We start from the raw sequence: 25344 nt of genomic DNA, 5'->3' as shown, positions 1-25344 counted from the left end.
AGCAGAGGGCACCGGACATGGCTGGTGCACCCGAGGACCGGGAGAATACCCATGCCGAGGTCGGGGTGCGCCACCAAGTGAGATCCCCCCCTGCCTGGCCTCCTCCCCCCTCAGCCCTACCCCCTCACCCCGTACCGTGAACCACATCCCCCTCCACCTGCCTAACCATGATGGTGTATTGTGTGTTACAGGGCCACGAGGTGACCGACCCGGAGCACCTGGCAGAAACCGGCTGCACCAACACCTGGGCGGCCAGCCGACCCAGATCAACCAGGCCCATCAGGCTTACACCGATCCCGGCCAGCGCCTGGGCGGCCAGCCCACAGGGACTCTAGCAGCGACGGGGAAGGCAGCTCCAACAACAGCCCCCCCCCCCCGGCCCAGTCCAGTGACGACACGACGACACAGGACACCAGCACACAGGGGACAGACAGAAATGAAAGGACAGAACACAGCATGACACCAACACGGAGGGGACGGACAGGCAGGACACAGCACCCCATGGGACCCCCGACCACAGGTCCAATCAAGACACTGAGGTTGCGTCACAGCTATCTCCTCCACCCCCTACCATCGCAGAGACACTCACCTCAGTTGGCCAAGTAGGTGGTGAGCTTCTGGGACACTAACTGGTTCGCACCACTCAGCCGCTCTGGTACCGCAGGAGGAGGTAGGAACAGTCGAGGGGCCGGACGGTGGGAGGGCAGCCCAGCCCCAGCAAACACCTGTCGCCTGGACAGGTCCCGGGTCCCTGGAGTTCCCCTTCCCACCCATAGATTCGATGCAGTCGGGGACCCAGGGGCGTGAGGTGATGACCGGCTTCCAGCACCTGCAGACGCAAGTGCCGGACTGCATCCGCGTCCAGGAGCAGGAAATGGTGCAGGTCATGGGTGCCACACAAGGCCAACACCGCATGGGTGGCGTCCGCGGTGGAGACAATGGTGGCGACGGTGTCGGGCATGGGACTGAGTTAGTAAGGCCTGGGGCTATCTCGGCACGCGGCCTCCGCGGCCCGGGACATGTTTGCCATCGCACAGGAAGCCATGGGCCAGAGCCAGCTGAACATGGCAGAGGTGCTCAACAACCTGGCCCAGACCCAGCAGGCCACGGCCCAGTCCCAGCAGGGACACGGCCCAGTCCCAGCAGGCCACGGCCCAGTCCCAGCAGGCCACGGCCCAGTCCCAGCAGGCCACGGCCCAGTCCCAGCAGGCCATCAGTGCCATTGGTTGGGTGATAGATGGCGTTGTACAGAGCCAGACATGGAAGGCGCATTCCCTGAGTTCCATGGCCGTGAATGTCCAGACCCTGGTCGATCCAGCGCAGGTCTACAGGACTGGCAGCGCCAGGTGATGCTGGTGCACCAGGTGCTGGATCCGCCAGCACCCCCATCCCGTGGAGAGCCCTGGGGGCCACAGGGCTTGGAGGTGCTGCAGGGGGTTCCTGGAACCCCTTGCCACTTCAGCTCCCCCCCCCCTTCCCAATTGCCCGAGGTCTGGCCCATCCAGGGCGGGCCGCCCCAGGAAGCGGCCGCCGACGGGGACCCCAGTCACAGGGCAAGAATCACAGGTGTCCGCCTCCAGTTCTGCTGTACCGTCTGGGGGCACACCTGGACGTAGTCATAGGGCCCGTAAGGCCAGAAAGGTAGATACGGATGAGTGAGTTGACACGGGTGCAGGGCACAGATTTGTTAGATGGGCTAGGGCACATGTACAGGACTTCTGTTATTAAATACATTCCACACCTATTCGAACTGCCTCTGTACTCTGTCTGATGCATGCGAGGGTGGGGCGGGGACTGTGTGCCAGTGTATGTGAGGGGTGCTGCGATAGAAGTTGGGCTCCGGTGCATGTGATCTGCGGCCTCCCCCACCCCAGTTCCCCCACCCCAGCTCGTCCCCGGCCATACGACAGGGCCATGATATGCAGTCTCAGGGCTGCGTGCAGAGTCCACCCAGGTGGAGGGTTGTGGTGTATCCATGAGTCAGACAGACGTTGTCGAACAATGTATGGCTCGGAGCCCATCGCAGAGCAGGCTGTCATCATCCTCAATGCCTTGTAGCAGACCCGCTTACACCACTGACCGTGCCCCCATCCCGTTGTGCTGCAGGCGGATGTGTCATAGAGGGGTGGTGTGCATGCGGGTGTTGTGGTGGTTGGGGGGGGGGGGCGGTTGGGGGAGGTGAGGGTGTTGTGGTGGTGGTGGGGGGGGGTGAGGGTGTTGTGGTGGTGGTGGGAGGGTGAGGGTGTTGTGGTGGTGGTGGGGGGGGGCGAGGGGTGAGGGTGTTGTGGTGGTGGTGGGGGGGAGGCGAGGGTGTTGTGGTGGTGGTGGGGGGTTGGGGAGGTGAGGGTGTTGTGGTGGTGGGGGTGAGGGTGTTGTGGTGGTGGGGGGGGTTGGGGAGGTGAGGGTGTTGTGGTGGTGGTGGGGGGGGGGGTGGGGGGGTGAGGGTGTTGTGGTGGTGGGGGGGGGTTGGGGAGGTGAGGGTGTTGTGGTGGTGGTGGGGGGGGGGGTTGGGGGGTGAGGGTGTTGTGGTGGTGGGGTGGGGGGGGAGAGGTGAGGGTGTTGTGGTGGTGGGGGGGGGCGGGGGGGGGGAGGTGAGGGTGTTGTGGTGGTGGTGGTGGGGGGGGGGTTGGGGGAGGTGAGGGGTGAGGGTGTTGTGGTGGTGGTGGTGGGGGGTTGGGGGTGTTGTGGTGATGGTGGGGGGGGGTGGGGGTGTTGTGGTGGTGGTGGGGGGGTTGGGGGGGTGAGGATGTTGTGGTGGTGGTGGTGGGGGGGGGGGTGGGGGTGTTGTGGTGGTGGTGGGGGGGTTGGGGGGGTGAGGATGTTGTGGTGGTGGTGGGGGGGGGTTGGGGAGGTGAGGGTGTTGTGGTGGTGGTGGGGGGGTGAGGGTGTTGTGGTGGTGGTGGTGGTGGGGGGGGGGTTGGGGGAGGTGAGGGGTGAGGGTGTTGTGGTGGTGGTGGGGGTGAGGGTGTTGTGGTGGTGGTGGTGGGGGGGTGGGGGTGGGGGTGTTGTGGTGGTGGTGGGGGGGGGAAGGTGAGGGTGTTGTGGTGGTGGTGGTGGGGGGGGGGTTGGGGGAGGTGAGGGTGAGGGTGTTGTGGTGATGGTGGGGGGGGGGGGTGGGGGTGTTGTGGTGGCGAGGGGGAGGTGAGGGTGTTGTGGTGGTGGGGGGGGGGGGGTTGGGGGAGGTGAGGGGTGAGGGTGTTGTGGTGGTGGTGAGGGTGTTGTGGTGGTGGTGGGGGGGGGGGTGTTGTGGTGGTGGGGGGGGGGTGAGGGTGTTGTGGTGATGGTGGGGGGGGGGGGTGAGGGTGGTCATCCGTTGGGGAGGTGCCGAACCCGCTGCCTGTGCCCATACCCATCACCACTGCCGCCCACCGTGGTCACCGAAACGGGCAGCCACCAGCCTTCTGGCCCAGCCGGCAGCGCCGGTCAGCCTCGTGTTCCCGTCCATCCCCCATGTCCCCTGCATCGGCTCCCCCCCTCACCAACCTCCTCATCTGGGGAGGAGTTCCCCTCATCCTGACCATCCTCCTCCTCCTCCAGCACATTGCCCCTCTGCTGGGCTACGTACTGCAGGACACAGCAGACCACGACGATGCGGCTGACCCTCTCCGATGGGTACTGGAGGGCCCCTCCAGCGCGGCACCTGAAGCGCATCTTGAGCATCCCAAAGCACCTCTCGACCACAGCCCCGGTCGCTGCATGAGCATCGTTGTAGCGTTGCTCCGCGTCGGTCTCTAGCCCCCGTATAGGCGTCATCAGCCACGACCGCAACGGGTAACCCCTGTCGCCCAGCAACCAGTCCCACAGCCGGAGGGGGTGTCCCTCGAACATGGTAGAGATGAACGATTGGGCCAGTATAAAGGAGTCATGCACACTGCCAGGGTACCTGGTGCAGACATTCAGGATTGAAATGCTGTGGTCGCAGACAACCTGCACGTTCATTGAATGTGTACCTTTCCTGTTTAGGCACACGTTCCTTTCCTCCGAGGTGGGCCGCATGGTGATGTGCACTCCATCGATTGCCCCCTGGATCATGGGTATCTGGGTAACAGTGGCGAACCCCGCTGCACGGGCACCCCGGTGGTCGCGGTCCGCAGGGAACTGTATGTACCGGTCCGCGATATCGTACAGGGTGTCGGTGACAGCCCGGATACACCTGTGCACCGATGGCTGGGAGATGCCAGACAGGTCCCCACTCGCTGACAGGAAAGACCCCGTTGCAATGAAGTTGAGGGCGACCGTCATCTTGACGGCCACCGAGATGTGGGAGACAGTCTTGCGGCTCATCCGCTGTCTCCTCCTGCACGCCCAGTCCAGGAGGTCCTCGAAGGACATGCGAGGCCGATACACATGGTGTCGCATCGGATGCCTCTGTGGCCGTGGCACATCCTCCACCTCCTCCTTGGCTCCCCCCACGGCATCCCCGTGCTGTGGTTCCTGCACGGTGTGGTGCCCCTCCTGCGCCTCTCGGGCGTGCTGCACTGCGGCCTGAGTGCCTTGCACGTGCCCCACTGCAGCCCGCTGCTCCACAGAACGTTGCAGCACCTCCCTCTCACACCCGTGCTCCAGCTCCCACTGGGCCTCAGGCAGAGCAGCAGCCCCCGCCACGTTGGCCAACAACGCTGGAAGATGGCTGAACATTGTACGATCTGTAGGGGGTGGGAGTAGACAGAGTTTCATCATTGGTATACCCCCCTCTACGAGCAGGTGCCATGGGCAGCAAGGCAGGCCCGGTTCTCAGCACCCCCCCCCCCCCCCCCCCCCGGTGCCCTGGCACCTGTTGGCCATCCCCCCTGTCAGGGCCGCAGTCGGCTGGCACTGCCCTCATGGGGGTGCTGTCGTGTGTGCCGCCCTGGAGCCACCCGCCGATGAGTGCCGCCAGTCTGGTGGGGGGGGGGGGGTTTGGCACACGTCAGGATGACCGCGCCCCGTGGGCCGCGAAGGCAGACGGGCTGGGTGGACGACCGTGTGTCCGCCGGCATGGTGGGCAGTGGTCCCCCGCAGCCTTCCGCGCCGCCACTGGCCCCACCGGCAGCGGATGTGTCGGGGTGGCATGGCACGATTCGCGCGGCAATTCACCCACCCGTAGTGAATTGTCGTAGTGGTACTCCCAGAAATACTGCCACTTACCAGGTGTGACGAAATTCACCATGCTGGTAGAATTTTACTTCATGATTCTAAAGGCAACGGAGTTGTGTTGTGAACCCAATGTGATTAAAGAAATGCAATGTCATCATCCATCAGGCAAACTGACTTGGTGTTAGGAATTTGAGAGGTGTGCATCACTGAGCAAAAATGAGCGATACACTGGAAGATCAAGATCAGGAGATGTATCTAATTTCCCTACAAGTTCTGACAGCTTTCAACACAACAACTCACTTGTCCATGTGAGGATGGAGGAAACTCATAGGAACATTTGATCCTTCCTTTTGGTAGCAAAGAAGAACGTGGAGATTATTAGAATTGTATTGCACTCCCCTTTGCCAAGATGGATTAACAGTTCATGGGCCCTGGACCTGCCCTCCGCATGCCATCCTCACCCCATCCCTCACAGCCTTGCCCCACCCCTCCCACTCTCGCAGTCTTAGAATCTCACTCGCCTTACCCTGCCCTGGGTCAAGTCGCAAACCTGCTTGCCTCGCCTGCTCGGCGGCTGGCCTCATCTCGTAGTGGCTTGTTTTTGGCCCATTGTGCCTCACTATTGCTGGCCTACCCTGATCGAGTTGCAAAACTGCTCACCTTGCCTGCTTGGTGGCTGACCTCACCTTGTGGTGGCTCTGGCTGCCTCGCGGTTGCTGGCCTGCCCTGGTCCTGTCGCCTGCTCGTCTTGCCTGCTCACTCGACGGCTGACCGCACCTCGTGGTGGCTTCTGGTGCCTCGCTGTTGCTGTCCTGCCCTCAGCCCTGGCTTGAGTGACAAACCTGCTCGCCTTTCGCAAAAGCGGCAAAACCTCAGCAGCTTCTCCCTCCTCGCCTAATCCATCTGTTTCTCACGCACACCTCAAAGGTAACCATTCATACGAGCCAGTGTTTACCCGCTCTTTCAGACTCACCAATTAGAGTCTAATTTCGCTCTGCGTTGCCCGCTGATAGGCTCAATGAGCCTATTAGGAAATGCAGTGCAATCCGGCTGTGCACCGGCCAGCATGGGGCCCCAGCATGTTGCATTGTAAATCCACCTCTGCTGCATTGGATCCTGAACAGACAGGTATTTTCACCCTTCACCCTTTCCCCTTGCTTCTAGTAAGTTAATATTTTGGGCAAGGTACCAACGAAAGCGGAGGGTAACAAAGTGGGGAAAGCGGTTTATAAATTGTTACAAGCTAGTTATCAAATGATAAATCTCACCTCCCCTGCCCTCTGAAACTTGGGATTCTAAGCTAGCATATTCAGACACTTGTATGGTGATCAAAGCTACAAGTGTAATAATACTATAAAATAAAACATTCAAAAGCAGAGGAGGAGAAAATGAGACCAAACTAAATTTTAAAAAAATGACACATCCCCATTGTAAATTCTATTAACTTGGCTTACTAATCACTGGAAATAAATTAATACTGTTCAAACTAAAATAAAGTTTCTCATTACAGTAACGTTATTATAGAACAACCAGCATTGGGCAATTATTTGTGTTTCAGGAGCTCACCCATCAAGCCTTGAGCTCATCTGTCAATTATATTGCTTATTGCTTGAGCTCTTTTTTAAAAAAGAAAATCCACCAATTGGGCTCCACCTTATTAAGAGGAAGCTAGATTTTCCAAAATAACAAAGATTTAAGTTTTACCTCATGTGCAAGGAGAGGTTTGGTTTCCAGGGGTTGCTTGCCTTTTCGTTCCTCTCTTACAGGCATAAGTGACTTCAGAAATTTTGGTGGCTGAGGAGAAAATGCTTTAAGTGGACTGCCCATCAATGAGTGAGGACTCTCTGGCATAGTACCTAAGTGTGAAAGAAATTAAAAGGAACACACCTCCATGGAATATCAGAATATAGAATTTAAAACAAAAGTATTCCATGCAACTGTCAACTGCAACAACAAAGGGATAATTTTCTTTTGAGAAAAAAGTGCGAACTGTTGTTACATTTAAACACTGGTAGCTTAATGGTGTAGAGCAAAAAAGATTTAAAACATTTAATAGAAGCCTGGCAAGACGAACATTTAAAACAAAAATTTTATTTTAACATATACTAAATATTAAAACTTGAACATTATCTTATTGTTCTATTAAGTATTTCAGATTTCTGTACTTTCACGAAAAGCTTAATTACTTGATTGAATTTTCTTGATAACTATATAATTACCTCCACTGTCCTTCACCCGGCGTGGTGAATCTTTAGGTAGGGTACCGTACCAGGAACATTCCTGAGAGTTGAACGAGCAGTCAGAAATATCATGATGACTTTCCGAACGACCCTAACCGCATCAGGAAAAATAAATAAAATGGTTTGCTGCATTTGCAAAAAACAATTAATCAATTATTTTTGGCTGTACGCCAGAGCGGCTAGAAAATTGAAACCATTCAAATTCTCAGGAAGAGTGTTAAACTACAGTCTGGGGTGAGACGATAAATCAATGCAGTGTTTAGGATGTGCAAACCTCACATAATTCTCAGGATGTCAATACAAGAAATGAGTCTTTTTGATGCAAAATGAGGGCGTAGTAGCTCAAGCCTTCATGGTGCTCAGATGGTGTTCAGCCATGCCCACTGCTCTGATACCCGTGCAATGACAGGAGGATGACCACCCCTGAATGCTGACTCCTTCCCTGACCGGAGTAAGGCTGCTGAAACGTCAACTTCAAACAGGCAAGCCCTTTCAGCCATGAAAAGCAAGAACTTTTCTATACTTTTCTGGCCTCAATGACTCTCCCCAACTTGGTCCTCACCTGCCTTCAGCTGTTCTAAGGCAGACTCCCGGGGAGATTCAAAACATTTGCAGAGATGGACTTTTAACAAGCCCTCAACAAAATTGGCTCATTAGGAGCGGCAGCACATTTTGGAGGCCCATGCTTGCCCCTACCATCAGGAAAAGATGAGACGTGGGAAATGGACGCCCAGCTGCACGGTGTGCCGTTGTCTTTTTAGGCTGCTACTCTCTGTTTCAGCATGAATTGGGCTGCCCATATTGATCACCTTCCATTAGAACTGCTCTCATGAGAGGTACATCGACCTGAAATGTTAAAACTCTCGTTTTTCTCTCCATTGATGCTGCCAGAACCTGGGTACTTCCAGCATTTTCTGCGTTATTTCATCAATAATGTTGTTGAGTGCATGATTTGTAGCTGAGTGTTTCGCACATTTACAAGTCTTAATACCTGCCTGTGACCTAAATGGTGTATGTAAAAAAAAAATCAATCACAAGGTTCAAAACATGGGGCGGAATTCTCCGCAAGACCCGACGCCGTTGTGAAACCTGGAGAGGTTTACGACGGCATAGGAAGCCTCTCCCGGCCCCCTATTCTCCCCTACCCGGGGGGATAGGCGGGCCGTACCGGGAAACTCGGCGGCCGGGCCTTGTCCCTGGCTTCAAGGCCCGGCGCGCCAAGAATGACACCGCGGCGGCGCCTAATGACGTCAGCCGCGCATGCGCGGGTAGGACAGCACATGCGCGTTTGCCGTCTTTCCCCTCAGCCACCCCGCAAGACATGGCGGCTTGATCTTGCGGGGCGACGGAGGGGAAAAAGTGCGTCCCCTTGAGACGCCGGCCCGACGATCAGTGGGCACCGATCGCGGGCCAGTCCCCTCCTGAGCACGGTCGTGGTGCTCGATCCCCGATCCGCCCCCCCTAGGCCCCACACTTACATGGCGCGCCATGTTCACGATAGCAGCGACCAGGTGTGGTTGCCGCCGTCGTGAACAGGTCGGGAACGGCAGGCCGCTCGGCCCATCCGGGTCAGAGAATCGCGGGCCGCCGTGAAAAACGGCGGCCCGCGTTTCTCCGAGCGGCGTATCGGAAAACCGGAGGGGATGGGAGAATAGCGGGAGGTGCGGGAGCGGACCTCCCGCTATTCTCCCACCCATCGTGGTTGCGGAGAATCGCGGCCATGGCCTCTGCCATCACCACCTCGGGATGTGCATGCTACATTCTTGTTGTGAGCTCGACCCCTGTCTGTAATCTGATGTGACCAGATAGATTTGAGTCCCAGTGATCGAAAAGAGAGGCTGTTGAGCTCATTGTTCTGTGCAAACCAACTGTCCAAATTGCTACTTCTTAAATGCTTTCAGAGTTTTTGTCTTCACTAACTGGGAGGTCATTCCACACAATCATTGCTTCATATCAGCAAGTACTTCTGGGCATCAAATCCTGAATTTGTTTAATCAAAGCGGAGCTGGGGAAGGAAGTTGAATTGCTGGCACCAGCTGTTGTAGAGCTGGTTTTTAAGCATATACAAAGTATTCTGCACTTGCTCGAAAGTTAGATTGCATTAGTGATCTCAGGGCTGAGTCCTTGATCCAATATTCCTGTTGCGAGGCAGCACTTGGAAGGGTTGGAAAATTAGAGATCTATACAGTACCTGATTTTCCATTCATTTTAAATGGAAATAGAAAAATCAAAATGTACAAGGTACTTGTAAGATATTGTTCCAGTAAGATACTGTGCCAGTAGAATCACCGATTTCAGGCTCTTACCTGTGATTCCCTGTCAGCTCTCACATGCACCTATTACATTTATGTAGTGTTTAACAATTCATTGGTAACATACCCTGTACTCATCCTCTTCATAGCCAGAGAGATCCGATCGACTACTGGAGATCTGTAGAAGGCAAAAATATAACAATACAGGTAGATAAGAGATTTTCTAATAATTGCTATTTGCCACACAATGTCTTGCTTTCCTGCTTTGATCTAAGATTGTGAAACCTGAACAGCAAACTTAGAGCATGGTTGTCAATTTCTGGCATATTATTTTCTATTACTTTTCAACATTGATGATAGCAAACACAGTTAAGGGTGTGATCTGTAATAAACTTAGTATAATTCCCATAAGCAATTATAAGCATTTAAAAGAAGTGGTGGGTACATAACATGTTCCTTGAAATATTTAAGCAGTATAAATAAAAACAAGCATATTAAAACCATATTTTGCTTTTACACAAGCCTTTAAATTAGCACAGAAGTATCTTCCAAGATAACATTCCGAAATGCTTCTGAGGACAATTTATAGTATCCAATCGGGCACATCTCATCTCAGCACATCAGTCATGTATCTGCATTCCACAGTTACACAGGCCCCAACTGAACATGTTACACCAAAATAATACAATGGGCTTGGTTCTCTGCTGCCTGCCGCCAGTAGCGGATTCCCGATGTGACAGAGAATCCAGCGTCGTCAAAAAAACAGGTCCCGTCGTTCCGATGCTCCAGTCTCCCGCTGGCAGCAGTATCAGGGTTCATGCCACTGTGCCAGCAGGAGGATGCAAATGGGTAATTTTGACCCATTTGCAACCTATTAATGGACTCGGCACCGGATTCTCCTAGCCTGCTTCGCTGGTCCTCTGGACCTGGATTCACGTGGGCAAGAATTGGTGCAGGTATTTCCCAGCATGGGCCTGGCATGATGGGCCTCGTGGTGGGCAAAGGGGGTAACTCATTAAGGGAGTTGCCCCCAAAGTCCATTGGAGGCCTTCCCCACAATGCAAATCCTGTCCGCCCCATCCCACCAGAGAACCCCCATAAGAGAGCCCCCCCCCCCCCCACCCACCAAAGACTCCCCCATTACAGAGACCCCTGCCTGGAAGCTAGAGAGCAGTCCAGACTGAGACAGTGAAAAAAAAAAATCACTATTTTAAAACTCATCTGTGCCCTACATCTGCTGGCAGAGAAAGCAGCACCTGTAAATTCCTAAAAAGCGAAAACTGTATCTGGTGGGTTTAAACCCCCTCAGATCTTTGATCGGCAAGGCTTTCATTCACATCAATGAGAAATTCGTTTTACTAGGCTGTGACTGACAGTTTGTCCATACCCAGCTGTCTGGATTGTTTAATTTCATTTCCCTTCATTCTTGAATGGATCTTAAGTACCCAGCTGTGAAACTAACAGCAATGTTTTTAAACATCCAGCCATGATTGACAGCTCTTGGACCACATTGAAAGAAGTTAAGTCAGGGGTGGGCAAACTACTGCCCGTGGGCCGCATGCGGCCCGCCAAAGGTCTTTATGCGGCCCACCAAGATCAAGTCATAAAAAAAAAAATTTTTTTTTTTTTTAAATTTTAAGGTTAATGGGGGGGGGGGGGGGGGGCTTTTGGGTTACTGGTATAGGGTGTAGGGTGGATACGTTGACTTGGGTAGGGTGATCATTGCTCGGCACAACATGTGTTTCATGTGAAGTTTCTACTTTAAAATATTAATTAATAAAAATTGCTTTTTTTTCTTTAAAAACCTTTTATTTTGGCTATTTTAAATATTAATTATTTTACTTAATATACTATGCGGCCCTTTAAAATTGTGAATTTCTGAATGTGGCCCTTGCACGGAAAAGTTTGCCCACCCCTGAGTTAAGTGTTCTTACTTCCTCTTTTTCTCTGCAGATCTCTCTTATGGGGGTTGGGTCACCTTTGTATTGTGGGGAGCCTGACATAGCAAATCCCATGGTGGTTGGTGGGGGTGTAAGTGCTTTACCGGGGGGGGGGGGGGGGGGGGGGGGGGAGAGAAAAGATGGTGGACAGCCGCCAGATCTCATTATCGGGCTGCCCACTCAAAATGGTGGACCGAGAGAGGGATTTGCGAGGGAAACTCTTCCAATCCCCGCCATGCATAGTGAATCGCCTCAGAGTCCCACTCCCAGTGCGAGCGTAAATCAGAGGCGATTAATCTCTGATGGGAGAACAAACTCTTTCAAAAAGGAGAATACAGCCCCATATTAATTTCTGTAAGGAACCATGTATAACGAATGGACAGTGTATGCCATTTCCTTCTGCTGAAATAAATCATACAAAATGGGCAGTGAAACAGAACTGCAGATACACACATGGTGCAATAGCAAACATGAGGGGGAAATATAGAGCGTGGGAACAGAACACCCTTTTCTATTACTGCCATGCCTCCTTCACTGCTTAGACATTTTCTAAAATGGCCACAATTTATGCTGCCTACACTAGTTCAATGTTGCCCAGGTCATTATTCAGTACAGTGACTGAAAAAGGAATAGATCTATTACAAATAGCCACCAAGTCAAGAAAGCAATACAGAAGCCACATTAGTGTAAGAAATTAAAGGCTCTCTGGTCATTAGATATATTCAACCGTCTGCCTGTCTGCTGTTAACTTCTGTCTACTGCAATGTACATACATGCATGCATGCTGATGTCAGGTACCATTTTTCATACCTTTCACAGCAACATCTCCAGACCAAGGTCTGCAAAGCCAATCTTTGCCTTACAGCCACCTGACCTCTGCTGTCAGTTTCTTCAGTAAGAGCTTTCATCAATGGTTTGAAAGTGTTCAACAGAAGCTAGGTCATTGAAGGTATTTTCGTTTGGGAGAGGAGAAAATGGGTTTGAGATGAAGACCATTTCCCTACCAGATGACTTTGAAACATTCTACTTAGTTGAAGTCGTTACAAAGATAATTAGGATGATTTCAACTGAGCTTCCTGTACATATGTATAGGTACAATCTGTCATTCATTTCTCCTGAGAAGGATTAATTAATCTGTGTCACAATTAATGTTTTCAGCCTCTTGTGCTTGGGAGGAGCTTTTGGTTGGAGGATGGAGCTGGTTACCACCTTGCCCACACATTGGTTATTGTCAATACCGTTCCTCTTAGTCAGCACACTTTTATGGGCCATCACCATCCTTGTATTGCCAACAGGTTTATCTGGAAATGATGGGTGGCATCTCACTTCAGAACTAGGATTATAATATCAAATGTTTTTCTTCAGTGGTAGAATTATTGTAGAATTAGCCAGTTGTGTATAGAACTTCAATCAGTCACATAGGTACCTGAGAAAGCTCTTGCTTTAGATCATTGTACTCAACCAGAAAGTGACTAAGATTAGTAAGTACCTCCAGACACAAACTGAACAGTAGTCCAGTTTGCAGAATTACATTTCTGTTCACAGATTACATAAACTAGCTATCCAAAATAAAATTAACAGGATTTCATTCAATTTTACTTCCACCCATCTCACCAAAATCAGATGTTAACTTCTGCAATCCTGTTCCGTTCAATTTTTTCTGCTTGGTGGTCAAGCTAGTTCATAAGGAACCTGGAATAGCTCCTGAACGCTGAACAGAGTTGCAATTCCATTGTGATGTTGAATGACAAACGTGCCATGGTGATTGCATGGTCTTCTCACTTTTCTGGTTTGACATAGTTCTCAAATTATTGCAATGATGTTGAACTTTTGACAAGGGTTCACAGAGTTTATTTCTATCTCGGGGAGATGCAAGCTTCTTTGTGCGGTTGGTAAACAGCAACAGTTTCAAAAGAATGTCACTTTCTGTCGGTCAGACATCTTTTATTAGGCTTCTAGTTAGGTGGTGGATCTTTGAGACTATTCATATAATCTTGCAAGACATTTTTGCCATTGTGGGCGCATAATGGATGTGATCGCAGGAGCAGGACATGGCAACATTACAGAATTATTGTACAATTCCATCCAGCAAGGTTCCAAAACAGGATTGAAGCCACACAAAATTACACCACATTTGGCAAAATAAATTATGTTTGGCAACTTGATGGTTGTCTCATTACATTTTCCAAATTCACAAACTTATTATCTGTTAATTCTAAAAAATGCATGGCTGTATAATTGCAAGTAGATTGCTGGTTGAAACAATAAATTGAACTAATCCATATTTAGCCAACGCCAAGGCTTTCGTCTACTGTAGATCAACCCCAGCTCTGGACTGAATAGCTCAGCACTTCAAACAGCAGAAAACTTGGGCTTCATCTCATAGTCAAGGCATTCATTGTTAGATTGCTAATTCTAATTAGTGTTTTCATGCTGGTGTTTATTGTTGATCTCCAACTTGATTCTACTTTATATTGAAGGTAAATTACGTATTTTTGTATTTGTTTAAGGGATGTAGGTGTCATTGGTAAGGCCAAACTTTATGGCACGTTCCTTTATATCAGGTTTAAAACTTGCTGCCAATATTTTCAAGCAGCATTTTTCTTAAAACTGGTACTTTTTCTTTTGACATCAGTCCAGGCTAAACTCTTCTGGCCTTTCTGTATGGAGTCACATGAAGGCACCGATATGATTAAAAAATTAATTCAAACAGTAATTCATCGGGGTTAATGACATCTGGGCTTCCTACTTTAATCAGGGGTCTACTTGATCCAGCTATTTCCACAAACTGCAAACAGGCAATGATTTTTAAAAAGCAGAGCCGATAACTTAAGTTCTTCATTACTGGAGCTGGCTAAATATTGAAACTTAAGGAAATAAGGCGGTTAGCTCTTAGTTTTGAAATATTTTCTATGTACAAGTATTTTCTTTGCATCAGGTTTTTCTCTTGAACTGTTACGGATGTAACTTTCCTCCTGGGTTATGAGTTTTATTTGTCTAAATGCTGGAAATTGGAAAACAATGCTTCTGGTTTATCGGTTTTAAAAGTTGATCTTTTTGACCTGCACGTTTTAAACGTATGCCCTTCATGTCCACAAAGGTGACATATACAGAACCCTTCACTGTTCGGTGATCTTGCATTTTTGCTATCTGCTCTTTCTTTGAAGTTGGCATTACTTCTGCAAGAGTTAGATACAGTGGATGGAGTTGCATTGGCTCCAGGAGTCATCATAAACTGTAATTTCTCCATTTGCTGTAGTCTCTCCATTTGATCCTTCTGATGCAAAGCAAGTTGCTTCACTAAGGTAGTGAGCTCAAGCAGTGCAGGGTCTTGAGCAGGACCAACAAGCTGCGATGGATCTCCAAAGCTTTCTTGACCACTCTGCATGGACACAGCCTGTGCATGATCGTGAACTTTGACTGGCTTTTTGGATTGTCTGAAGGGTGCCTTATTTTCACACGGCAGCTGTTTCAGCTTAGTTTGCTCCCCTCTAAACGTTACCACCTTTGGCTTTATAGATGGAGGTTTCTGATGAATATCCTGGTCGAATACAACATTCATGAATTGTGGTTGAATTTTGAAATTCTTGTGTGTAGAAGAACTCCGTTTATTTGCTTTTGCTTTAAAAGTTCTGATCACTGCCCCCACTGTGTAACTGGGTTTGACATCATTTGTCTGCTGAAAATTTTGAAAGAAACCAATTTCAGGATCCAGTGAGAGTCGAGAGCTCCCGTATTCTGCTCTGAGTTGCTCAAAGGCTCTCGCAGCAGTCTGGTCTTTTAGTGGCAAATTAAGGACGAGCATTTTTGCTCTTCCCTTAAGGCGATGCACTACTAGTTCAAACTGGAGTGCGGCAGGGATTTCATGAACAGCCAGTAACTGCTGCATATCCTTTATCCAGTCTTCCACATCAATCCTACAGTCTAGACTTCCAGTGAACTCAGGTACACTCACTAATTGGTGGGATGTAGTCGTGGAATGATGCACCGCCAATGGTAATGATGCAGGTTGACATCTGAGCACTTGGCTGGAACGGACAGTAGAAATTGAATGATTGTCCATTATTGGTGGCCTCCAGTGGACTTCAGTTAAGTGACTGCTTGCCTCCATCGGTTCAGCAAGCTTCTTTTTCTAAGGAATAGATATGAGCAACAGCATTCAACTGTATGACTTTGGATATCTGGGTTTTTTTGGGGTGGGTGGGTTTCCATGCTATGTTAACTGGCTTCTGCTGCATTAAGCAATTGCAAACATTTAGCAAAACACACTACGGCTGGTTTCATTAAAAGTCAGTGTGGTAGGTTTAATTTTGTCCTGCTCTATTCTACCTTATTCTAAACAGGGAACAGAATCTGCATTCCTATTCATAACATCTGTCACTTAGCGAAAAATGTACGACCCATTAGACTGTTAGATATATACTTCTATATTTGGAATTATGGACAATACTAAACTATTTAGAAGATAGTGTGCTTTTCTAAGTTGTTTTTTTTTAAATTTAGAGGACCCAATTCATTTTTCCAATTAAGGGGCAAATTAGCCTAACCAAGTCACCTACCCTGTACATCTTTGGGTTGTGGGGGCGAAACCCATGCAAACAGGGGAAGAATGTGCAAACTCCACAAGGACAATGTCCCAGAGCCAGAATCGAACCTGGGACCTCAGCTCTGTGAGGCTGCAGTGCTACTCACTGCGCCACCGTGCTGCCCTGTGTTTTTCTAAGTTAAACACTCGGGATAAAGACCAGTCATTTTTTAGCAGTTGGTTTTGTTTCCCATTTCTTGAACCACTGTTCTTTTGTGCAAGTTAGGTCAATGGATAATAAAAGCACTAAAGTTGAAAGCTTTCGCCACTTGTTATTACACACAGCCCAAATGTATAATAGTTAAAATGCTGATCCGAGATTTTACATTACTTATTGCTAAAAATTGCCCAACAGTTTACTCACATAGGAACAGAAGAGGCCATTTAACCCATCAAACCTGTTTGGCCATTCACTGAGTTTAAGGCGATCTGTGACCTAACTTCTTATACCCACCTTTGTCGGATATCCCTCAATACCTCTAGATGACAAAAAACTATCAATCTCATTTTCCAATTTACAATTGATCTAATATCATTTGCATTTGTGGAAGAACATTCCAAACTTCTACCATACTATGTGAGGTGGTGTTTCCTAATTTCACTCCTGACAGGTCAGGCTCTATTTTTTGACCATGCTCCCTAATTATTGTCCCACCGACCAGCAGATATAGTTTCTCTTTAACTGACCTCTTGATTCCCCTTAATATCTTGACAATTTCAATCAAATCACCACTTAATCTTCTAAATTCCGAGAAATACAACCGTCATTTGTATAGCCTCTCCTAATTTGTATCTTGGAGGTCAGGTATTGTTCTAGTGAACCCTATGCTGCAATCCCTTCAAGGCTAATATATCCTTTCCAAGGTGTGGTATCCAGAAATAATCACTACACTCCAGAAATGGTCTAACCAAGACTTTATATAGCTGAAACATGACCTCTAACCCCATGTATTCTGGTTCTCTAAATATAAAGGCTAACATTCCACTCGCCTCTGATTACTTTTTGTACCTATTTAAGATATTTTAAATGTCTGCACCTTGAATGACAAACCTCTTTTGACCGCTACCGTTTCTTGCTTTTCTCCAATGAGAAAATCCTCTTTTCTATCGTTTTTAGGTGCAAAGAAGATGTTTCCAATTTTCCAACATTGCAATCCATTGGCTACAGTTCTGTCATTCACTTAATATCTCTATAATTTTACACTTCTGTCTGCACAGTTTATCATACTGTTTCTCTTCATGTCATTATTAAATTTGGATATGAGTCATTGACAAATATACTGAATAAATGAGGCCCCAATACAAATCCTTGAGGGTAACTACTAGTCACATCCTACCAATTACAGTAACTGCCCATTATCCTGTCTCCTGGCTGAGCTAATTTCCAAACTAGATCAATAATTTGCTTTCAATTCTATGGGCTCCAACTTTATCTTGCAGTTTCTTATGAGGAACTTTATCAAATGCCTTCTGTAAGCCCATAAAAATAATATCCATAAAGACATTATGTGGTCCACTGCTTTAGTCATTTCTTCAAAAAATTTAATCAGGCTTGTCATGCATGGGCAACCCTTTAAAAATCCATGCTTGCCCTTTCTGATCAGTTGAAAATTATCAGGCATTCAGTCACCTTACCCTTACTTATAGACTAGTAATTTCCTGACAACAGATATTTGGCCAGTCAGTTTATAATTCCCTGGCTTTCCTCGTTCACCACTCTTAAATAGGCAACTGATGTGCAATCTTCCAATCTATGGGAACCATTCCCAAAATGAGAGAACTTTAAAAGATTACAGCTTGGGCAACTGCAATGTTCTCATCCACTTCCTTCAAATTTCTCAGATGGAAAGCATCTGGTCCTGGAGTTTTGTCACTATAGGATCACTACTTTCTTCACTGCTATGCTCATTTTGCTGAGTCCCTGCCCCTGATTCAATATTAGTTTCCTTGGGATTTTAAGCACGCTGAGCTCTTCTCCAACTGTAGCTATCGGCGCAAAGTAATTATTCAGTATAATCATCATTTCTTTATTTTCACTGACAATATCACTCATCAATTGCCAAGGGGACTCGCATTGCTCCTGACCACTCTCTTTTTCTGAATACATTTGTCAAAGTTTGTGGTGCCAATTTTGAAATTCTTTGCAAGTTTCTTTTCAAAATATCTTTTTGGCAGTTCTAACTTGTCACTATTTGTTGTTTTTTAATATATTTCCCATTCACCAGGATTTGTGCTAAAGCTGACATTCAAGAATGCTGTCCCGTTTCATTTATTTGTCTCCACCTCTTCATCATTAAATGTCTACATTTTTGAAAGTTTGAGCTCTTGCCCTTTAGAGGTTACAATTTGGTTCTGTATCATATTAAATTATTTTCTCATCACTTTTTATCAATCCTCTGTCAGTTTATCCATTAACAGACTTGCTTAGTTTAGTGTTAACTGTCTCTGCCTCATCACATTGAAGTCAGCCTTATCCAAATCTAGAATCCTATCACATTTCTCCCTTTCAAACACTATATTGAATTCAATAAGGTTACGATCGCTGTTAGATAAATATTAACGCACCATTGGACTGTTAACTAAATATGGCTCACTGTTCATTATTATATCTAATATTGCACCTCTTGTTGGTCACAGAAAACTATTCGAGGCATACTCGTGAAATTCACTTCCTTTCTGACATACACTAGTTTGGTTATCTCAAAGTTAGAATTCCTCATTAAAACCTCTCTGCCTTGCCTGCATGTTCATCTTTAATCTCTGCATTTATGCAATCCACCACTTGAGTTGCTACCAGGAAGGCCTATACACAATTCCAGGTGCAGCCTGGAATCATTTTCTATTTCTTAATTTTACGCATAAAATCTCCACCGTCTGCTTACCTCTCGTTATAGCCCTCTCTTATCCTCGAAGCAATTTTATCCGGAACAACTAAGGTTCCTCTTCCCCCTTTACAACTTTTCCCATTTGTCGTTAGACCTTTTAACCTGGTATATTTAATTCCTGACTGGCTTGCAGCTATGTCTCAGTGGCGGCTACTTTGTGATCCCCTTCAAGTTGAATGTGCCCCTGTAATGAATTCAATTTGTTCCACATACTTGGTGCCTTTGTCTAGAGAACATTTATTCAGGCCAGACAGCTTCTTAAATAAATTTAGAGTACCCAATTCTTTTTTTTCCAATTAGGGGCAATTTAGCATGGCCAATCCACCTACCTGCACATTTTTGGGTTGTGGGGGTGAGACCCACGCAAACACGGGGAGAAGGTGCAAACTCCACATGGACAGTGACCCAGGGCTGGAATCGAACCCAGATCCTCAGCGCCGTGAGGCAGCAATGCTAACCACTGCGCCGCCGTGCCATCCCGAGGCCAGGCACCTTAAGCTGCCCTTCAGCTCTAATATTTTACTCTCGCATTTCTTATTTCTCTCTCCTGGTTTAAATTCCGTTATGTCTTTTGTTTTGATCTTTTTCTTACCTGCAGCATAATTTCTGACTTTTACTCTACTCTCTTCTCTTTCATTTGTAGTTGAACTATTATTTATACTACCTTTTCCAGCTGAACCTGTCTGCCCATTTACTAGTCCTTATGTCCGCCCTATTTATCCTTTCTTCCAGGATCCTGATTCCAGTCTGGTAGAGATGGAGCCCGTTCCAATGGTACAGTTCCTTCCTGTCCCAAAACCCCATGAAATGAAACCTCTCTTTCCCATGCCATTTCTTCAGCTACACGTGCACTGCCATAACATGCTTAGCTCTATTTGCACATGGCTTGGGACGCAACCTTTGGCAACACAGATCGAAAACTTATTCAATTCTGAAGTTTTGAGCTTATTGAAAATGCATGGATGCACATGCACAAAGCAAATTATATATTGTTCACCGCTGCTCTTATTCTGTAACCTTCAATCAGATTATTCCTTGGAGATCCAACTGTCTGGCTGCCTATTTTTGAAATTAATTCTTTCTTTTCAGATCACTGCAAAAAGACAGTTTTCTTTAATTAATTCAATCCTTATTTCTGCATCAGGAATACAATGTAATGTCATTTTTAAAATTCCTAGTTGTCTGCCCAATATGATGGATGTGAGCTTCAAATTTATTTGCCACAAGTTTCTCATTTAAGAGGTGACAAGCAGTGATCACATTTGTTCATATTCCAATGTAACTTTTCCTAATCTCTGCTCACAGCTCAGTACAGAGAAAGAGACAACAGAAGATACCGGACAGCCTAACAACTATATCTTTAAAAAAAAAATAAAAACCTCATTTTCAATTCCTACAAAAAGAACTGACTGATCATTAAACAGCTCTGAACACTTTGAAATTGCATGCAGTTAAGTTTACCAGTAAGAAGCCACCATTTAATTTACAAACTCAAACCATGCCTGCAAGCGTCTATTTAATAAGAACATAGAATTCCGAAGGTGCAGCAGGAGGCCTTTTGGCCCATCGGGTCTGCACCGACACTCTGAATGAGCACCGCACCTAGGCCCACTCCCCCGCCCTATTCCCATAACCCCACCAAACCTGTACATCATTGGACACTAAGGGGCAATGTAGCTTGGCGAATCCAGCTAAACTGCACATGTTTGGACTGTGGGAGGAAACCGGAGCACCCAAAGAAAACCCACATAGACACTGGGAGAAAGTGCCATCTCCACACAGTCACCCAAGACTGGAACGGAACCTGGGTTCCTGACGCTGTGAGGCAGCAGTGCTAACCACTGTGCCACCCAGAGCATTAAAACAAACCATTGTCCAAAATTTGATTGCATCTTGTACCAGATATGAAGGCTTTTTAGTTAGCAAGGTATCAGTCCAAGGAAACATTTAAAAAAGATTTGACATCAAAATATTCTGGACCACAATGAATGCCAAATGATTTTTCCAATAGCAAAAATCAAACAAAATACTGAGAAATCTTTAAAACAAGTGTTGCTCATTTATTACATAAAAACTTGGTACTGTAGCTAACTATTGCTGTCTTTCTGCATACACCTTTCCCCCAGCCACAGCTTTAAAAAAATACCTTCTTGCAAAGTGCTCCACTAACCAAAAGGTAATTTAAATAGCTGGGACCCTGCTACAATCTGGGAGCAGACTTCACAGAACTTCGTTATTCCATAACTATATGTTTCTTTTGAAACAGAGTCTTATCCAAAAGCAACTTAAAGCTACCCTAACCGGAATATTACATGTCAATTCAGAAAAGAATTCAATACGTTTTTTATAAACGCAATGGTACTCAACACGCTGTTATGGTAATCACACAACACAATCAGCCATGCAAATGCCCTTTCTCAAATGCATTGTGTCAATTCAGACTGCAGCTGATCTCTGCTGTTTGTTGCAATACGTACGTGGTGAACATTAGGCGTGCTGACGCTCCTCTTCATGTGCTTTCCTTTTGATGAAAGTGCTTCTTTTACTGTGACTGCCTAGGACAGGAAGACAAATGCGCAGATCAATAGAAATCTAATGAAGAATTTTTCTGACATGCCCATGAACAGTCTTGGTTCGAATGTAATCAATAAATGGCAAAGTAGCTGCAGTAAAATCACTGATACTCATGGAAAGAATGCAGAACAAACATGCTTTGAGTGCATAAAGCTACTTTGGATTAATAATGGATGGGATTTAACTAAATGGGAACAAAGTCCCATAGTGGGCGCGTTCAGCCTTGTGCTACCTGATGCGAACAGCGCTGAGAAAGACAACTCTATAAAACGGCAGCCGAGTTAGATAGGGGGCCTCAGTGGGGAACGTGCAGCCGAGGCCGCACATAGCCCCATTTTGAGCTGAGGAGCTCCGCTCACCGAAACTCCTTAAGTGTAGCGAGAGATCGGGTCGCCATTCTTAAATGGTGTGCCGATCTCTGGAGCCACTGAAGTGGCCCTCAATCCCCCCCCAAGCCCCAATTCACGATGGGAAGGTCCCCAGACCCCTCTACCCAAAACACCCATGCAGGGCACTCCCCGGCCTGATCGCAATCGTGAAAAAAAATGTCAGCTTGGCACTTGGGCAGTGGCAACCTGGCAGTGCTATGTGGGCTTCCTGGCAGTACCAGGCTGGCACTGGCAGGTTGCCAGCTGGGCACTGTCAGGACGCCCGGGTGGCAGCAACAGTCCCAGGTTACCACTCTGCCCAAAGGGTTTGCACTTGGGGGCCTCTAATCCCTGGCAGACCCCCATGAGTACCATTCCTCGTTTGTGAAGAACAGTACTGAGGTCTTTGAGGCAAAGGGGATAGGTCCCAAAGCCTCGGCAAGCTGCATATTAGAGTGAGACTAGCTGTCTTGTTTTAATACGGAGATGTGCAAAAAGTGATCCTGCCCACATCGCAACATCTTCGCGAGATCTAACACGATTTCACGAGGCGTTGCACGGCAGGCAGATCCCAGGGGTAGGGTCTCCCGGCTTTTATCGGCCAAGCTGCTGTGAGCTGCTTTTTGGGCGCAGCGTGGCATTGGATTGTGCTATTGTTTATGTTTCTAGTTTACACAAGGCAGAAGGTAGAGGAGTTCAGAATTGGATTATGTTTCCACAGTGTGTGATGCTCCATCAATGCACAGCATTATAGGGCACAGAATGATTGGAACCTTGACTGGTGAGGCCCCTTTTCACAATGATACAGTGACAAAACAGGGGAGTGTGCGTCCTTCCCAACCCCAGGAGGCAATACACTGAATCACTATTGATACTTCTGGAATAAATCACACTCTACATTTTGCAGGCCAAGTAACAAAAGGAACCAGAGCTTTTACCCGAGAGCCGCACTCGCAAATGGCCATCCCACTAGATTTAAAAAAATTTGTTCATGGGATGTGGGCATCGCTGGCCGGCCCAGCAATTACTGCTCATCCCTGAGGGCATTTAAGAGCCAACCACATTTCTGTGGATCTGGAGTCACAGGTAGGCCAGAACAGGAAAGGACAACAGATTTCCTTCCCTAAAGGACATTAGTGAACCAGATGGATTTTATGACAATCAACAATGGTTTCATGGTCACCTTTTTAGTCTTTTAATTGCAGATTCTTATTGAACATTTACGCCACGGGGCCCTTCCAGGCACCGAGTGGGGACCTGTCTGGGGTCTCACAGACCTTGGTGCATCCGCGCCATCACAAAGGCCCTGTATGCCCAGGCGGTTCAATACACCCACTTCAATGTGGTCTGAGCCCACCAGGATGCCCGGACAGCGGGCTTCGCCGTCACCGACGGGATGCCCTGGGTCCAGGGTGATGGACTGGATGCAGGTCCCCCTACGAGCCCCTCAGATTAAAGGCCGCTCTACACAAACCAAAAGGGGTTCCACGCGATGAGTGTGGAGTTGCACATCATACACCTCTGCGCTCGACGCCTTCATCCTGGCACACTCAAAGATTCTTGACATGTTCGAGAGTGTCCCCGGCCCCGGCTGGCTCCAGGTTGACACGGGTTGTGCGCTGTGGTCATGACTGATGACACCTGTTCGGAAGCCACAGACCAACTCTGAAACCCGCTACAATGACGCCCGTACAGCAACCAGGGGTGTGATCGAACGGTGCTTTGGCCTCCTGAACATGCGGCTCAGGAGCCTGGACCACCCTGAAGTGGCCCTCCAGTATGATGCTGAGAGGGTCGCCCACATCGTGGCGGCCTCTACGCCCTCCACAACATCGCGCATCAGAGTAGTAATGTGCTGGAGGAGGAGGATGAGGAATGCCAGGCCTCATTCCACGGGAAGGATGGGCAGGACATGGAGCCCGGGACGCCGCACGATGTGTACGCCAGGCCCAATGTGCATGGGACGCTCAAATTGACACCAACTAGGGGCACCAACCCCCCCCCCCCCCCCCCCCCCCCCCCAACACCCCATCCGCCGGCAACTCCCTCCGTGATACATACCTGCCATTGCCACACTATGGGGGTGTCGGTCCTGGGTTGACAATAATGGCGGCTATGGTCCATGGGATGGAGGATGATGGCAACCCACCCTGAGATGAGCTCTGGTGCATCATGCGACAATGTGTGACTCCTGCCCACGGTAGCACATTCCACCTGGGAGATCCCTGCATACAAGCTGGTCATTCCATCACATGGTCCGATCGGGGTGCAGGAGCACAGGCCACCCACAGCCCATTCCCTCCCCGCACCTCCTCCCTGGCCAGTCCAATCCTCACACACATCTGACAGAGCACCGGGGCAGGTTGGAACAGTGTAGCCGATGTTTAGTGTGACAACCTATATAGAGATTTGTGTCTTAGCCCCTATAATTAAACTGTGCCCTGCGCCCATGTCAACTTAACTGGTGTCTAACCATCTGGCCTTACTGGCCCTAACGCTATGTCTAGGTTGGTCCCCAGATGGTACAGCAGGAGTGGAGGCAGCCTATTGTGATTCCTGCCCTGCGACCTGCGTCTCTGTTGGTGGGCATCTTATGGGGAGTCACTGGCACGGGTCCCATCATCTCCACCTCCCTCGGGGTGCCCCATGGCCCCCGGGCTACTCCATGGGACAGGGATGTGAGTGGAGCTAACCCTGATGCTCCCCTGCCACCTGGTGCTGTCAGTCCTGGAGGCCCAACCGCTTTCGACCAGGATCTCCATCTGCCTGGGACTGCTGACCATCTCAACCTGGGACTGCACCACATCACCCGTTGACTGTGCCACCACTTCGGGTTTGTCTCATCAGCCAGTGACTGCGCCATCTCCCTCTGGGGCTAGGCCACCGTCTTCTGTGTCTGTGCCACGTCGGCCACTGCCTGGGCAATGCTGCCGATGTCCCCAGCCATGACTGGGCCATGCTGAGGTGCGCCGCAGCAATGCCCAAGTGGCTCTGGCACATGGCTGCCTGTGAGTCAGCAATTCTGTCCTGGGGCATGGCCAGCACCTGCACAGAATGCCCCAGGCCTTGGACATGCTGATCCATACCCAACACCATCGCCCCAAGGCCTCCACTGCAGACGCCACCCGTGTGGTGCTGGTTTGGGTGACACACATGGTTGGCACCACCGCCTGCTGCTGCACGCAGTTGGATTCCTCTAACCGCACCTGCTCACCAACATCCCCTCATGCAGTTCCTGGCTCTGTGACTGCATTTCCACAATTGATGGGACTGCTCGAAACCCGTCTGGATGGCAGTTAGTGCCTGGGGTTGGACCACCCTCTGGCCGTTTGCCCCCTTGGGTGTTTCTATATCCACGTGCTGTACTGGAACAGATGTGAAATGAAAATCGCTTATTGTCACAAGTAGGCTTCAATGAAGTTAC

The 25344-nt window shown here is 48.6% G+C and overlaps 1 protein-coding gene across 1 annotated transcript in view; it reads right to left on the bottom strand.

The window, feature by feature from the left end:
- The window catches only part of kif13a (kinesin family member 13A), a 350954-nt gene that overhangs the window by 16207 nt on the left and 309403 nt on the right, over positions 1–25344 (bottom strand). The window contains 4 exon segments of the mRNA XM_038796988.1: positions 6781–6932; positions 7296–7407; positions 9696–9746; positions 21456–21533. Coding sequence (XP_038652916.1) covers positions 6781–6932; positions 7296–7407; positions 9696–9746; positions 21456–21533 — 393 coding nt within the window.

This window comes from Scyliorhinus canicula, chromosome 5 (assembly GCF_902713615.1).
Source record: "Scyliorhinus canicula chromosome 5, sScyCan1.1, whole genome shotgun sequence".
Classification (NCBI taxonomy): domain Eukaryota; kingdom Metazoa; phylum Chordata; class Chondrichthyes; order Carcharhiniformes; family Scyliorhinidae; genus Scyliorhinus; species Scyliorhinus canicula.
Note: the sequence above shows the minus strand (reverse complement) of the source record. Positions and strands in the feature narration are given on the sequence as shown.